This window comes from Babylonia areolata, chromosome 24 (genome assembly GCF_041734735.1).
Source record: "Babylonia areolata isolate BAREFJ2019XMU chromosome 24, ASM4173473v1, whole genome shotgun sequence".
Lineage (NCBI taxonomy): Eukaryota > Metazoa > Mollusca > Gastropoda > Neogastropoda > Buccinidae > Babylonia > Babylonia areolata.
Genome location: NC_134899.1, coordinates 29,186,893 through 29,204,120, shown reverse-complemented (window position 1 = coordinate 29,204,120; position 17,228 = coordinate 29,186,893). Strand labels below are relative to the sequence as shown.

At 36.2% G+C, this 17,228-nt stretch overlaps 2 protein-coding genes across 9 annotated transcripts in view; one reads left to right on the top strand and one right to left on the bottom strand.

The window, feature by feature from the left end:
* Nucleotides 1-6,440, bottom strand: part of LOC143299082 (neurobeachin-like) — a 299,752-nt gene extending 293,312 nt beyond the window's left edge. For all 7 annotated transcript variants that reach the window (XM_076612191.1, XM_076612194.1, XM_076612192.1 and 4 more), the window contains exons 1-2: nucleotides 6,167-6,440; nucleotides 1,527-1,631 (exon numbers count right to left, since the gene is read on the bottom strand). In XM_076612191.1, the coding sequence (XP_076468306.1) occupies nucleotides 1,527-1,631; nucleotides 6,167-6,325 (264 nt within the window). In that variant the 5' untranslated portion in view covers nucleotides 6,326-6,440. The remainder of the gene's footprint in view (nucleotides 1-1,526; nucleotides 1,632-6,166) is intronic.
* Nucleotides 6,441-6,601: 161 nt separating this feature from the next.
* Nucleotides 6,602-17,228, top strand: part of LOC143299083 (septin-6-like) — a 23,650-nt gene continuing 13,023 nt past the window's right edge. The window contains exons 1-4 of one of the 2 annotated variants that reach the window (XM_076612200.1): nucleotides 6,602-6,754; nucleotides 9,546-9,666; nucleotides 10,086-10,199; nucleotides 11,944-12,025. In XM_076612200.1, coding sequence (XP_076468315.1) covers nucleotides 6,731-6,754; nucleotides 9,546-9,666; nucleotides 10,086-10,199; nucleotides 11,944-12,025 — 341 coding nt within the window. In that variant the 5' untranslated portion in view covers nucleotides 6,602-6,730. Of the gene's footprint in view, nucleotides 6,755-9,545; nucleotides 9,667-10,085; nucleotides 10,200-11,640; nucleotides 11,723-11,943; nucleotides 12,026-17,228 lie in introns of both variants that reach the window. The other variant, XM_076612199.1, reaches the window with a different exon arrangement.

Below are 17,228 nucleotides of genomic sequence, written 5' to 3'. Positions count from 1 at the left end.
GAGGAAGGGGAGAGTGGCAAGATAATGAAGAAATTCAGAATGATATTCTGGCTTTCTTTTCTTTTTTTAATTCTGCCAATGAATGTTTACTGCATGTGCAGAATATCCAATGTATATTGCCAACATTTTTCCTCAGACTGCAACTTTTAATTTTTTTACATCAAAGTCAACATTTGTCCTAATAACCTCACATCAAAGTCAAAGTTTAAGCTCTAAGTTTAACTTTGTGAGTGTAAAACATATCTTTTCAGACTGTACTTTTCTCACTGAAACTTTTTCCATCTGCATTTGCCTGCTGTGAATAGTGTGATATTACTGCTGGATGTGCTCTTTAAGTTGATTTGTATACATTTGTGATGAAGTTAATTTGTGTGATGCCTGGTTCCTTAGTGTTTATTTTTGACTATGGTGAATCTGAATGTGATGAGCTTTGTTTTGCTGTGATTTGGACCTGTGTGATTTGAGACTGTGATGGTGCCTGTGTTGATTTACATATTTTTATGTCACTTGTCTTGAATTTATATGTTTATTTTAACCAGTGTCATGTGAGACTGTGTTTACTCTGTATATATCTTAGTCTTAAGTCTTAAACGGTGAGCCCCATCCAAAATGGGGGTACTGCGCTATATAAGCCTGCACTATATTATCATTATTATCATCATCCAATAGTGGGGGTATGAGGAATGATAGACATGAATCCATGGGTGATTATCATCCAATAGTGGGGGTTTGAGGGAATGATAGACATGAATCTATGGGTGATTATCATCCAATAGTGGGGGTTTGAGGGAATGATAGACATGAATCCATGGGTGATTATCATCCAATAGTGGGGGTTTGAGGGAATGATAGACATGAATCCATGGGTGGTTATCATCCAATAGTGGGGGTTTGAAGTAATGATAGACATGAATCTATGGGTGATTATCATCCAATAGTGGGGGTTTGAAGGAATGATAGACATGAATCCATGGGTGATTATCATCCAATAATGGGGGTTTGAGGGAATGATAGACATGAATCCATGGGTGATTATCATCCAATAGTGGGGGTTTGAGGGAATGACAGACATGAATCCATGGGTGATTATCATCCAATAATGGGGGTTTGAGGGAATGATAGACATGAATCCATGGGTGATTATCATCCAATCATGGGGGTTTGAGGGAATGATAGACATGAATCTATGGGCGATTTTTATAAATCAATTCTGTTCATGTTCATAGCATTTAAAAAAATTATATTATGTATCAATTTATGTTTTAAAAATGAAATCAACTGTTTGAAAATAGATAAATAATTAAACAAGTAAAAAGTATAAGCACAGCAGACATTTTTCCCCATCCAGCAATATTTTTCTCCATCCACCAGCAATATTCTTCTTCCTTTCACCATCCCCTTGCCCATTACATCTACCCTCTCTCCCCATGATCTGCCCCAAAAGATAAAAACAAACTTCGTTATCAAAATAACAACAAAAATTCAATAATAACAACAAACAAAACAAAAAAAAGGACAAAAATTACCTGCAGCGTGCGAGGACAGTCATCCAGAAGTTTAAGCATGTGCAGGATGTTGTTCGCATTCTGAATGATGAAGTTGTTCTCAATGTCAAACTCTCCACCCACCAGCTGCCAAAACAAAAACAAAGCCATATATATATAATTATAAATATACATTTATTTATAAAAATTATATATACAATATATACAAAATGTCACACTACTTTACTTGACTTATAAATGTTTCTAGTTCATGGAAGCTATCAAAAACTTTTCCAGGACTCAGCAGCAGTGCAGAGTCTCCTGTGGCATGCGAGCTTCTGGCAACCTAAACTCAATAGTTCTCTGTGGACTGCCAGCACTATACTACAAGGAATGAACCCACGTGTGGCCGTGTAGGAGGACTCAGAATGAGCCACACGAGAGTAATGCCACTGAAACAGTGCAACAAAACACAAACAAAAAAGCAAAAAAAAGGGGGAGGTGGTTGCATTGGGGGGGGGGGGGGGGGGGGTTGTATAGGTCATTAATAAGTTCCAATTTATAAAATGTCTTTGTCTCGTGGCAAAAAAAAAAAAATCCCTTTTTTTTTTAAACACTGACAAGATAAAACTTATGTTTCTAGTCAAAAAAATTATGTTTCTAGTCAAAAGGACACAATCACAGTTCATACTTTTTTTTCTTTCCTTTTCATTTCCTAAACCTTGTGATGTTGGACTGAGGTCAAGGTCATAATAATAGGTATCTATAATCATTTTCTTCTTCCTCTTCTGTGTTCCTGGGCTGCAGCTCCCACATTAATACATAGTTTTTCTAGGCGCGATATCCAGCACCAATGCTGCTCAAAGCGCCTTACATCATCCAGTTGACTATAAACATGCCTTAAAAAACACATTAACTGCTATCTGACAATGGAAAACATCCAGTGTATTCATATGAATGAAACAGCACACTAAAGAGCTGAATCAGATTATAAAAGCTATGAAGTAAATAAGGCTTAGATTAAAACAAAATGCATTTCATAGAACACACATACACACAAACCTACTACACACACACACACACACACACACACACACACACACACACACACTCACATGCACACGCACACACACACACACACACATATATATATATAGATGTCCCTCCCTTACAGACACACACACACACTCACACACAGACACACACTAAAAACAAAACTGCATAAGCATAAAGATATTTCTTATTTTCTAACATAGAATTCTGTTCGGAACTAACATGCCTACACACTTACACACGCGTACCAGAGCACTGTACCCTCACAAACACATGCACGCACGCATGCACACACCCACACACACGCCCATTAAAAATAACCAGATAGAAAAAATGCCATCACATCCAAGACCAAAATTACATAATATACACAATGCATTAAAACAGGACTACAAAAATACTAGTACAAAGATACTTGTTAACCAAGGCATACCTTGGTTTAACATTCAGGCTGTTTCATATTGATCATATCTATATTACAGTTTTAACCCCAGCAGCCAACTCTGTTTTCAGGGGTGATCGTTTTTATATAAATATTTATTTCAAACATATAACTTTGTTGGTTCTAGACCCACATGCACAGTCATTTTACAACACAAATGTTTCAGTCATTAAAAAAAAAAAGAAGCCAAATACAAAAAAAAAAAAAAAAAAAATCCATACCAACTCAATCGCATAAACAAATGCCCCACCCCCACCCCCAAACACGCACATGATCATATGTAAGCACACACATGTGCATGGAAGAAACAGATGTGGATTCAAGCCTACTTGAAAAAAAAAAGTTTTTGCATTTGTTTTACTTTTAGGGTGTGAGTTGGGGACTGTGACAGATTGAAAAAGACAGATGATTTCAGGTTTGTAAAGATGAAAAGCTATAAGCTGTCCCACTGTGTTTCTTATCAGTTTGTCATCAACTGAAGTGGGAAGAGACCTCTAAGAGACATATCTGTTTAAAGGTCAGAAATCTAATGAGGTGCAGTTCTACAAATTAATACGAAAGCAGAGACACAAGGTCTTCTTCTTGTTTTTCATTCTTTGTTCAACAGAAAGCCAGAGTAATTCTTGAAAAAAATGGTATACAAATGCTGAGACTTGCATCTGGTGGAGAGGTTTCAAGGGCTTCTGTGAACAGCCAGCAAGAACAGAGCTACAACAAGTTGTACAAGTCTAAACGTGACAAAATACATGCACAAATGAATGTTTTTGTCACTTCTGATGCGTATGTACATACAGAGCAGATGCATCTAAGCTCAAAGTATATGGCCTGACATGCTTTTTGTTAATTAATGCATTGTGAGAAATCAATATAAGGTCTATAGTGCTCTAACTTCTAAGGCTACAAGAAAATAATTTCTTTAATTCATTCAAAAATATCTTCTTTTCCTGATAATATTTAGTATAAATCCTGCATTTTGTCTGTTCACAACAAAATAATATCAACTGTTCAGCATATTATTAACACTTAGTAAATTCAATTTTGTAAATGACACTGTGGATAGTAATATTCTTTTATATAGTTATAATGTAGTCAACAGAAACATGGGGTGTTGGGTATCATCCTTATCTAACCAGGCATACAACACACATGGGCTGTGTGCCACACTAAACATGCTCATGAAGACAGGTATCAATTACAGCTCCAGTTGTAATGTTCCAATCCCCATCAACAGACACATGTTCACAATCCACAGACCCCTCCCCACCCCCACCCCATGCCCCCACAACCTCCTGTACATTTCTTCTGTGCATGTATCATTGTATGTGTGTGTATGTATTCAAAGACTTAGTAAGTCATTGTAAACAATGTTATCAATCATGTGATTTTTTTTTTGATTTTTTTTTTAACTCACTTTTGCTGCTGTACCACCAGTACACATGCTTCCCTTGTGAGTTGTAACAGGACAACTTGTAAAATTACTTTACACACCATCAATTCAGAGTCATTGGTTGACTTAATGGATGGCCTGTCACAAGGCAATAAACCCTGTTCAGAGTTCTTTGCTCTTGGCATTCAGGGGCAGCAAGTCAGACAAGTCCTCTTTGGACAAAACTGTTGCTTGCTCAGATTGTGTGATCACAAGGACAAAACAGCTATCACTTGCTCAGATTGTATGATCACAGACTCACCCACTTGCAGAGTGGTGAGGAAAAAAAAAAGCTGAGCATCATCTGAGAGGTGTGTGTGTGTGTGTGTGTGTGTGTGGTTGTTGTTGTTGTTGTTGTTGGGGGAGGGGTTTTTATTTGTGCTTTTACTGCGGTGAGGGGGGGGGAGGTTGTTTGTTTGTTTGATTTAGAATCCACTGGGAGAAAAATCTGAGACATTATTCATTTCATTTCAGATTTTACTTTCTGTGTGACTCTGTGTGTGTGGGAGAGAGAGAGAGAAGAGAGAGAGAGTGTATGTGTATGTAAGTTCTGTAAATGATTGTTAGAGTATAAGCATGATTTAAATGTGCTTTTAAATCAATAGATACACCATCTACATGATCTGCTTAAAACAGTAAAAAGATTTAATCATACTGACAATGACCTTGGTTCCTAGTCAAAAGATCTAGAAAACAAAGCATATAAAATATAAATGTGTTTATACCATCTGACTGATTAGAAACAATTCAATGGAACTTGAGTACATTTACTTCATGCATTACAAAAAGGTCAAGGTCAAAGGAAGTAGTACCACAGTCTTTCCTTGAAACAAAAATTGCTAACTCTTTTACTGACTGAAAAAAAAGGAAAAAAAAAGTGGAATGTGATGCTGTCAGTCATGCCAACTGATATCAGACACACACATATGATGTAAGTGTACACACACACACACACACACACACACACACACGATATAGATCTACATGTACACCCACCCCCACATCCCTCCACAGAGGCATGTGTACACACACACATGCATATACACATACACTCACTGACCAGAGTATGCGTGCGCGCGCGCACACACACACACACACACACACACAAACACGCACGCGCGCGCGCCATCTTTATACACGTGCAGTGATCATGATGCTGGAAATGTGTGTGTGGTGTGTGTGTGTGTGTGTGTGTGTGTGTGTGTGTGTGTGTGTGTGGACAGTGAGAGAGAATCCAAGAAATCAATTAACATCAACATTATCAACATTACTGACTACTCTAGATATAATACACAACATGGAGCCTTCACTGGCTTTATGTCAAGAACTGCCATGCACACATCTAAATAAAACTGGATGAAGTCGAATGAGTGGAACATTCTGCAAAATCCATACACTGCACTGCATTCTGTTTCTTGTAATTCTACAGACTGCTTTATGGTTGGGCAAGAACTGATGTAATAAAATATATATGCAGTAACTCTGGCAGATACGTTCTACTATACAATAGCGGGTGACAGCTACTTCTTTTGACACTGCCATCGTTTACGTTGCTCCATGGTGAAATCGATAACTATCGCTGCTTATTGACCGCAGACTTGTGTAGCGCATGGACTTGTCCACTGCACGTCACTTGTCGGGTTGCACACCCTGACGGTATTCCTGCTGCGCCAGCTCACACACTCACAAAAAAGGGCACGCGAATATGCATGCGCTTTTCTGGCACATTCACATAATTAACACCATTGTTGAGGTACTCACCAGGTGAAGAACCGTGTCAACAACATCCTTATTTGACACCTGGTCCACTTTGATCAAGCCGATCAGTAGCCCGAATTTCAATTCATCGTTTCCCTCTGACTTTAGCACGTCTTGAACGGATTTAATTTCATTGCCACTGTCGTCTGCAAGCACTGCCATGGTCACAGTTCCTGGACTGGCACGTACTGCTGCACACGAGTAAAAATTGTCCACACTCCTACAACATGCAGGGACACTTCACACTTGTACTTGTATGATCAAGGGATGTGGCTCGTATGCCGACAGAGGGATCAGACAACTTCCGTATGTTCGGGCTGAATGTGAAAAAGATCGTCTGATATAGAAAAATAAACCAATGAACTATTGTGGTTGCAAAACATTACATACCGTTTAAATTGTCAGTAAATCTATTTCTTTCCTCTTAATGCCAAGGAGAATCTTTATTTTTTAATATCCCGCACTCTTCCTATCACTCATCACCTCTTCCGGTCTCTTGCCGCAGGAGCTTACGCTTACGTTCTTCCGAAGAATCTGAGGAATTCGGGGTGGAACATCTGCTGGACAATGGCTGCAACTGAAGTAGAAAGGGTTGGTACAGTTTTACTAAGATACCGCGTAATGTTAAAGCCGCAGATTTATCGTCTTTCTTTCGTTTACAACAACCAGGAAGTGTAGCCCCAAATTCTGGCACAAGGAGCCGTCAGACAGGCACTGGAAGCAGAAGCAGACACGATGGATGATTAGTCACAGAAATGCTAAAGTTCCTCATTCAGAATCTATTCCAGTGGTAAAACCAGCTGCGCTCACTTTTCAATGAAACTAGTTTCGGATTTCTTGTGTTTATGATAAGATGTGTTATTTTATAGATTTCACTGTTTTTCAGTTTTCCTCGTTACATGATGTAATTTGGACGATTCATAAACATAGTTATTACAGGGCATGTAGATCATCACTTTCAGGTTGAAAGTCTTGGTTCCTCAGACGAGACAATTAGTTATTGATGGATTCGTGAACTGAATGACTTGAAATTTCATCCTTTTTACTTTTTTTATTTCAAATATTACAGAATTCGAAGGGGCTACACAATCAAATTTATCATTTGTACACGATACCTCATACAGCAAGTCAGTTATCAAAGTTCAATCAGATTAAGTTAGCAATCAGGGTTTGTTTGTTTTTTAGATTATTTATTTATGCAATTTGTTTTCCTGGCACTTCATGGCTTTCAAATTCAAGACCTTGAAAAAGACATACTTTTAAATTATACAAACCAAAGACTTTATTTAGTTTATGATATTTTCATTTCATGGAACAGAGATGCTGGATTTTCTCTATACATGCCATTTATTCCCAGCAGTTGTTATTGTTCATCAAAAGATGAATCATGATGTATGAGTAAAGAATACATCAGTATAATGAATAATGAGTATGCTTTCGCTGATCAGGGTGTAATTTTAGCATTTTATCAGAGATATTGATAATTGAATCACAATGAAACCTGACTTGGAGTTGATATTTGGCTTAACTAAGTTGTAAGTTAAAGTTTTGTCTTTGAAAATATAAGTGAGACCTTGATCAAAGCCAAATTCTGTCATGCCCAAAATATTTAGATTTAAATACTGTCGTTTTGCTTGTTTCTGTCATCTATGTGTGTGTTTCTCTAATCTGTGCATATGCACGCATCTGTGTGTGACATCTTGTTAGTGTTACGCATTATTTTGAATATATATATATATATATGTTCCTTGTGTTTCTGTCATCTGAGATATATCTACTTTCTTAAAATTCTAATCTCAGTTTGCAACTTAATGACTATAATGCAAGGCAAGGCAAGAAGTTTATTTCATGTGCCCCTAGAGGGCATTGAAACAGTACTCACTGCTTTTACACTAACCATACAAACAAAAAGAATTAAGTAACAAAACAGACAAAAAGCCAACTCTAGCAAACAACTTAACAAGCCAAAAATAAAATGTAAAGCAACTTGAACATATAAATTTTTCTTTAGTAATTGACTGTTTTTTCCTGTCAATATGCAAGTTCTAATAAAGCTTTATTAAAAAGAAAGATATGTATGGAGGAGACTTAACAATTTCAGTTAAAAGGGGACACAAATATCAAACTCATTAGTCATCAGCAATTTCGATAGCGGAACATTTTTCACATATTCTTTCATTTCTGGATAAATTGTCAAAACCTGTTTTATTATGGCAGCATGTTATTGGTTCTTCTAAACTAATTACACAGTTATTTGATAATACTGTAAAATTAGCATCTTGACCAAAATTGGGTTTAAACTTCAAGTTCCTGCAATTAAAATTATACATTATCTGATTATGCAGAATCATTATCAAGATGTCTACAGATACCTATCTTGCAAAAACTGGTCTTTTATTAGTTTTAAACAATGCTTTGTTTTCTGATTAAACCAAGTTGTTTGTACATACTTCATAAGTGGTGTTTAACTGTAGTAGCTGTGTAAGAGTGAGATGTACTGATGTTTTTGCTATATGAATTACAATGTACACTAGAATACTTTTATACTTCTTTAGGTAGACTAAATGTGTAAAACTAAATGAAAGACAGTTATGTGGGTTAACAATAGATAAGCTTATTGCACCTCATATGTCTCTTAGTCTTAGTGTTGCTGTATTCAGGATTACTTGGTATTGTATGGGTGTACTGTATCATGAGTGTATGTGTCTGATTCACTGATTGTTCATGAATATAGATCTGTAATTTGTGGTGTTGTCTTAGTAACTTTGTGTATATATACACACATACATATATGTGTTCTTTTTTCTTCTGCAGAGGTATATTCTTAATGTTATGTACTAGTGTATATTATGTACTGTTTCATGTGAGGCACTCAGGGCCCATTATATGGGAAGTCTGCGCCATGTACTATGTATTATTATTATTATTATGGTCAAACATAGCGCAGTCACCTTTTGCACATTACTTTAGACATTAGGTTGAAAAAAAATTAACACTGTTTATTGAACTTAAAATTTTTAACTATGTCAGTGTGCCACTTTACATTGATGTACAGTCAGCTCACATCGGCAGTTATTCATCAACATATCTGTGTTCTTTCTTTCTTTCTTTTTTTTTTTTTTTTTTTTTTTTTTTTTTTTTTCCATTCAACAATCGTTTTTTGTTGTTTTTTTCTTACCTGAGTAGGGAGGTGACTGCTATTACATGTTGGAGATCTATGTGTAGTCAGGGTTGAAGTCTGTGAACAGAACTTGTGTTAGTGTATAATGATACACATGTCCTGTCTGAATGGTTTCATTTCAGAACTAGAAAAAAAAATTCAGCAGTATACTGACAAAACCCTCTTTCTTTGGTACTGTATTTTGAGCTGTTCTGATTGCAGATTGTTGTGAACAACTTAAGAAACCTCACTCTGTCTGGCCATGTGGGGTTTGACAGTCTACCAGACCAGTTGGTCAACAAGTCTGTCTCTCAGGGATTCTGTTTCAACATCTTATGTGTTGGTTAGTATCACTTGTGCCTTTCCAAGTTGTTGTGGTTAGTGTAGTTTTCTCATGGGCTTTTTCGTAATCATTATCAAATAAACTAATGTATGAATTTGATGTGCATGTTTTGGTTACCACAGGTCTTTTTTTCACAGCATGATACAGATATGTGTACATGAGATTAATGACTTTTTTGCAGGAAGACATTGCACAGCCTATTATGCATTGCCTTGTTAAATAGAAAATCCAGTGGACAAACACAGATCCAGTAAACAAATACAAGGAATGCACTATTCATGGTTTGTCCACATTATTCATTCAAGAAGTTCTGAACCTTTTTATTTGAATATTTTTTCTTAAGGAGCAACATTGACATCCCAACTTCCCTAGTTTATTGTCTTGTGTAAGATGATGAGAATTGATATAACTGTTACCAGGTGAAACTGGCATCGGCAAGTCCACTCTGATGGACACCCTGTTCAACACCAACTTCGATTCCACCCCAAGTTCCCATGATCTACCTGGGGTCAAGCTGAAGGCTCACACCTATGGTACTGTGATTTGTTTTCCCTGCCTGAACCTTGGCCTGTCCAGTGTGCATCCTCAGCATAACTGATTCCTAATGGGTAGTTGGCTAACTGTAATAGTATAGTGTTTAATTTGTGGATAAAGTGGAATACTTTATGATTATTTACTTGGTGGATAAAGTGGGAAACACTCAACAGTAATAATGATAGTTTGTTGATGTTTTGCTTTTTTAGTGATGTGACTGGATGCAAAAGCAAAACAGCTACTGAGAAGCAATATTCACAGATCATCAAGTTGTTGAAATAAGATCTGTCCGGTGAAGAAAATTTGGAAAAAATTCAAGCTGGGTCTCTCTCTCTCTCTCTCTCTCTCTCTCTCTCTCTCTCTCTCTCTCTCTCTCTCTCTCTCTCTCTCTCTCTCTCTCTCTCTGTGTGTGTGTGTGTGTGAGTTTTTAGAACATTTTAAATAATCATGATCCAATGATTTGGATGAGGAATATAATGACTGGAGCATGCATTGTTCGAAGTATAAATTGTACAGGAAGTGTAATTATTGGCATTGTGCAATATGTCAGAGGATGGTGATGTACATTTTGTTCTCTGTTGTCAAGGATTTGATGATAATATGAGAACAATTCATTGATTCTTGTTATTTCAAAATGTTGCTTGTTTTAAACTGAGCTTCTTATGTCATTCACAAAACTTGATGGGTTTTTTTTTTGGGGGGGGGGGGGGGGGGGGTCAGAATATGGCACATCAGCTATTACTTATTTTTGTGTCAGTTTTATTATCATTTCTCAATTTATTTTATGTTAATGAAATTGGTTGGTTTGTTTTTATGTTGTTGACATACCCCATACAACTGCAGTTTTTCTACCTGTCTCATTCTCCTTCAGCATCCTAGCTATTTGTCTAATAATAAGGTAATTTAGACCATTGTCATTTCCATTCCAGTATGCCATATGATCACCAAAAAAAATCATCTGAAAAGTGGGTTTTGAAATGAAAGGTTAATGCAATGAGAAATTTCTGAAACTGTAACTTCAACACATACATATATTAATGATTTGTTTATATTTATCATCTCTTTTTACACTCTTGCTCTCCTTCCACAGTTGAAACTTGCAGGAGTATGTTACCATATTGAAATACTTGAATGTTTTGGTTTTACAAAGGAGAAAGGATGTGTCGTTGACATCTTCAGAATCATACTGAATTACTGAAACCAGGTCCCATCTTTCCCTACCTCTTTTCAACTTGAATTCTTTTGACATGCGGAAATGAATCTTGGTACTGTTCTCTCTTGACAGCTGACTGTTTGATAGAAATGTTCACCTGTATCTGTTCTTTTCCCTTCCTGTTTGTTTTCTTCTCTGACAATCTTGTTAGATTTGTTTGTCTTTTAGTTGTGGTTATCTTGTCCTGCTTGCATTAGTGAAGATTGTTAGACATGTGTAAATTGCAGACCTGACAGAGAAGAATGTTCGTCTAAAGTTGACGACGGTTGACACGACTGGTTTTGGCGATCAGATCAACAAAGCAGACAGGTAAATGGCTGGTCACGTGGCGTATCTGTAGTGGCCACCAACTGCTGTGTGATGAACACTTTACATGTACCCCCTGTACACATGTTTGGGATGAACACAGTTTGGTTTTTTTCTCATGTCATTGATATAGCTGTGGATGAACCAAACAGCTTTTCCTCTATGTACTTATGGCTGGCTGTTTGCTGACTGTGTGCCGTGTGCTCTCTTTTTTTCACTTGCAGAGCTGCGCGAGAAGAATGTTCTGTTAAAACTAACGGTGGTCGACTCGGTGGGGTTTGGGGATCAGATAAACAAAGAGGATAGGTGAGCGCTGGGTGTTGTTGCCTCGTCCGCGGCATGTTGGTTCTGTTGCTGTGCTGCTGCACTGTGTGCGCTGAGCTGTGCTGAGCTTTCCTGTGGTCCTCCTACTCCTCCTTGCCCTGCACGCACACCTCCTGCCTAGCTTTCTCTTACCACCTGTGCTCCAGTTTCAGTTCTGTAGTTCTAAGCCACTTTGGTTCCCCTGTAGTTTTTATGTGGAGAGAGCAGATGATCAGTGTGCATGAGATATGAATTTGCTTTGGTTTGCTCTTAGCTAATTGCACATTCTCTTAAGAAGTGGAATAAAGTGGTTGGTTTCTTTCTAAAAGAATTAACCAGAAAGATTGTCCAGTTATTCTTTCTTAGCTGATTACACATTCTCAGAAGTGGTTGAAGAACATACAGAAAGACTCGGGGTGGGATGAAGAGGAGTTTATATATGGCTCAGGGATGAAAATTAAAGAGATCTTCTGATACTTGATCAAAGCTCCAGTACATTTAAATCAATGGTTGTTCTGCCTGGTGCTGTGGGCAGTGACCATTTCATACTTTGTGTAGTTGTCAGGAGAGCAGTCATTTTAAAGAACAATTTGTTAATCACAATAAGCTAGATATGTATAAATTTCGCAGCCTCCCACACCAGGTTAATTGGGATGAAGTGATCTATGATAAAACAGTAAATGGAAGTGCAGAAATGTTTCAGATGTTACAATGGATAAAGCTGAGTTATATATGCCAACAAAAACTGTCATTGTAAGTCCAAATGAGACTGGCTACAATTTCATTGATTTAGGAACTGTATTACTTAGAGAGAAAACTAGAGCATGTAACTAATTTGGAAAATAAGAATCCAGCTTCATTAAATTTTGGAACGAAAGAATGGTGGCAGCTTGTATTGTCATTTTTGAAAAAGAAATGTGTTGGGTCAAATGAAATCCCCCCTATTATGTCTAATAGTATTGTTTATCATAAGAACAAAGTTGAAGTTGATGGTCTTCAACTTTTTCATTTCACATTCCATTCTTGAAGATAACAAAGAAGATTTACCTGATATTCCATTCCTCAGTTTAGAACTTACAGAAATTCCACTTACTGCTTCTGATGTATGTTGAAGATATTCTAAACTTGAACAAAAATAAAGCAGTAGGGCCAGATGTTGTTCATAACAGATTGTTAATCGCCTAAAGCCAGCTTAACCCTTTCACTGCCAAACTTGCATTTATGCAGCAACTAGGTAGAGGACCCATGTCACTGAAGGGTGACTAGATCATGGGTCTGTTATCCATGAACCTACAGATCTTAATGTTCGGTGGTAGGATAGGCCATATTTTCTACATGTCACAGGGGGAATCCCTAGTTATTCTTAGACATTTTCTGTGTTTATATAACCAAGGAATTTTGCACTCTAGTTTGACTGGCGGTGAAAGGGTTAAACATTACCTATGTGCTCATGATGCAGTAAATGTAATGCCTAGCTATTATTACTTTGGTAAATGCAAGGAACAAATCATTCACTGTTGACTTCGTCTTTGGATTAGTGATTTGAGAGATATGTTCAACAGACATTTAATAAATGACCAACTTTGTGCTTGTGGCACTGCAGGCGAAACCACTGAACATTATTTATTATTTTACCAGTATTTTCATGTGGCTCAGGCAAACACAATCTAAACTTCATATGAACTACATCCACTTACAAACTCTGTTGAATGGACAAATATATTCATATTTAAAACTGTTCACCAGTTCATTTCTGATTCAATTAAATTTCAACTTAAAAAGATGTTTGTGACGAACATGTACAACATGATTGTTTTATACCATATCCTTGACTGACCAAACATTCAAAGTTAAATGGATTGGCCAATGATTTTTAAATATTTTTCCTCTCTCTCTGTTCACACCTCTTACCCATCATTTTTCTAAATCTTATTTTTACTTCTTTTCCTTTTTCATAATGTTTCTCATCAGGCAATTCATCAGGTGACTACAGATTTAAGTTCATGTTAATGTTGACAGTAGTATTCCCTTAGTTTTTTGTTTATTCTTTTTTTTCTTTTCTTTTAATTTCTTCATTTGCTGTTTATGAATAAGTTATTTCATACAAATGATATGGTTCATCAGCCAAAACTGAAATGCAACGTGTAAGCACAGTATAAGCTTTAAGCATGTTGACACTCTTTTGCCTTTGATTGCATTGCTATCATAGGTACTGTCGAAAAATAAAAGATTATTCATATCAAGAGATCTTTATTCAGAAAACATGAATTCGATTACACATACTGTACTATGACCCACTGGTGCTGACTCCGGCAGGGGTCTGGATTCCTGGAATGAAGACCCCTGCCGGAGTCAGCACCAGTGGGCCACAGTAAGTATGTTTCCTAAACGTTATTTTAGGGGGGAAAATGTCCTTTCTGGAAAGTAACGGCACACAGTAGAGGATTGATCTCTTGTTCATATATCCATTTCATCTCAGATTATGAATTCATATTCTTGTACACTACTGCACACCTAACATAAAATGGTGATTTTGTTCTAGAAAAACGAATTTTTCTTTCATATCCTAAAATTCAAAATCACGGAACAAAGACACACAGCTGTGAAAATTAACAGATTATTTATTCATCTATGCATTACATGATAAGTGACAGTCTTACTGATACTCAAGTCACTGCACAAGTGTATCAATATTTATGTGTCGTTTTGTTTCTTGAAATATGGTTTTATAAATATGGATAAGAATGTGTGATTGGCTGTGTGAGGGAAAAGGCATCAGATTCACTAGTTGACAATGACTTATTGTGAATGCATGATTGTGTTTGTTGTTTCACAGTTTGATTCATAGTCTAAAATCATCACAAAATAAAACTGCCAATGATTCTAGAAGTTGAAATTTGTTTGCATGGTTTTGTTCATTTTCGATAAAAAAAAAATATATATGACGCAGTATTTTAGCTCAGTTTTGAACTGTTTTGATTGTTGTGGTAAATAGTATTTTCTGGGTGTGCATGTTTTTGCGTTTTTGTTTTTATTAAATATCAGCATGTGATTACTTCACAAAACAGTACAGAGTGTTAGAATATATCATAACTGATCCATTATGGAAAATAAAATATGTGCAAACATGACCCATAATCTACATTCCACATCCTCTCCAGCATAAGCAAGTACATAAATAACATACCTTACCACCTCATCACTCTGTGTGTTGTTGTGAAGAGTACTGTCTAAAGAAAAAGGAGGAGGCATAGGGGAGAAAGAACTGGAAAGGTATTAACTGAAGTGGTTATTTTGTCAAATTTTGCTGAGCATAGTAAATAGTTCAGTAATGCAGTCACTGTTCAAATCAGCCAACTACAAGTAAACCAAGAGGATTTGCGAGAGAGATTTATGTGCCAAACAGAATAAGGAAGACATACTGCTAATATTTGCTAACAGTTTGCTGTGCATAATGATCTTTCAGTATTTTAGTGTGTGCTTTCATCAATATATTGATTTATCAGTAGCATTGGCAATTATATTTTTGCATTGGTTACAGACAAGAATCCATTACATCACCCTTAGCAGTAAAGAAAAAAATGTTGGTTGATTAGTTGATAGTCTGTTCAGACAGAGATTTTAGACTCTAGATAAATCAAAATAAGACATATTAATTCACATTTGTCTTAACAAATCTGACATAAATGTAATCCAGTAAAAAGGTGAAGATGGACACAGGAGCATTGAAATTTTATAAAGGGGGGGTGGGGGGGGATTCCCACTAGTCGGCAGCAAAATTTCCGAACAGCCACATGGCACATCTCAGCAGTCCAAACATTTCAATTAAAAAATCTCTTTCTCTCTCTCTCTCTCTCTCTCTCTCTCTCTCTCTCTCTATATATATATATATATATATATATATATATATATAAAGGAGCGGGCGGGGGGGTCACTAAAGTTAAATGTATTCAGGTGTGCCATTGGCTGCAGGCTGATACCCTTGATTCAGAACTGTTTATTTTGTCATTATTATTATTATTATGAGCATTTACACCTAATCTTGAAAATAAGCCTTAGGCGTTTACAAATAGAACACGTACGTAAATATCAAAAAGAAAAATTGAACACAAAGACACCAAACATCATGCACACAATACACACAAGCACACGCGTATGCACACACACGTCATAGCACACAGTCGTAAATAGTATACAAAGTCATAGCACACAGTCGTAAATAGTATACAATCAAAAATACTACCAACAAATTATGAAACTATCAAAACTCACACAGTCACGAATAGTCATTTTAGTCACGGTTGGAAAACAGCCACAACTGAAAACCATTTTAGATTATTTAAAAAAAATTAAGTTCTTCACACTCATTAAAATATTAGCTCTTGTTTATTTTTGTTTATCCACCTGAGAAAAGAACAGACTGTCATTAAAAGAACTTTAAAAAATAAAAATTTAAAAAAAAGCCCTTCTTTAACCCACTTAAAAACACAAGTTTGCATAGTATGCAGCTCTTTTATATTCTCCGTTAACCTTCCTCCCAAGAAATCAAAACTCCAAATTTTTTTAATTTCTTTTCAATTTCATTTCCCAAGTATTATTGGTGTCTTTATTTCGTAAACTCTTTTTGGAAAGATTATTTCAACAATGCACTCATATTTTCAGCTGTGTTTGTATCATCACCATTTTACATAGCTCTTTTTTTTATTTTCCAAGATACAAACAAGTTAAGTTACACTATAGAAAAACATTACACAACAGAACATTGTTTAGTTTGTATATGCAAATGAGTAGTGCAAATGAGCAGTAAATAAGAAATTATGGTGCCATATGAGATGTTTATTACAGTATTCTAGTATGAGTGTCTTCCAGTCCCTTACAGACTATGACCAGGTGCTGCTAAGATCAGAATACACAATACAGTACTTTATCACACAACTGTGTACTGTTGATTCCACTGCCTCAGTTCAGCTGTCTGGAAAAACAAAACAGAATTTGAAATTTATTCACCCACAACAGTCTGTAATGGCAAATACATACAGGAAAAACATATGGCAAACATGTTTTTTGGGTAGTAAATTTCAGGTTGTTTTGTTCTTTGTATTATTTATATGCTTTTCTGCATCAGGTATGGTCACAGTAAGTAGGAGGATGTTGTTATAAACATTGTGATTATTATTAATCATTTTGATAGTTTCATTTGCGTTTA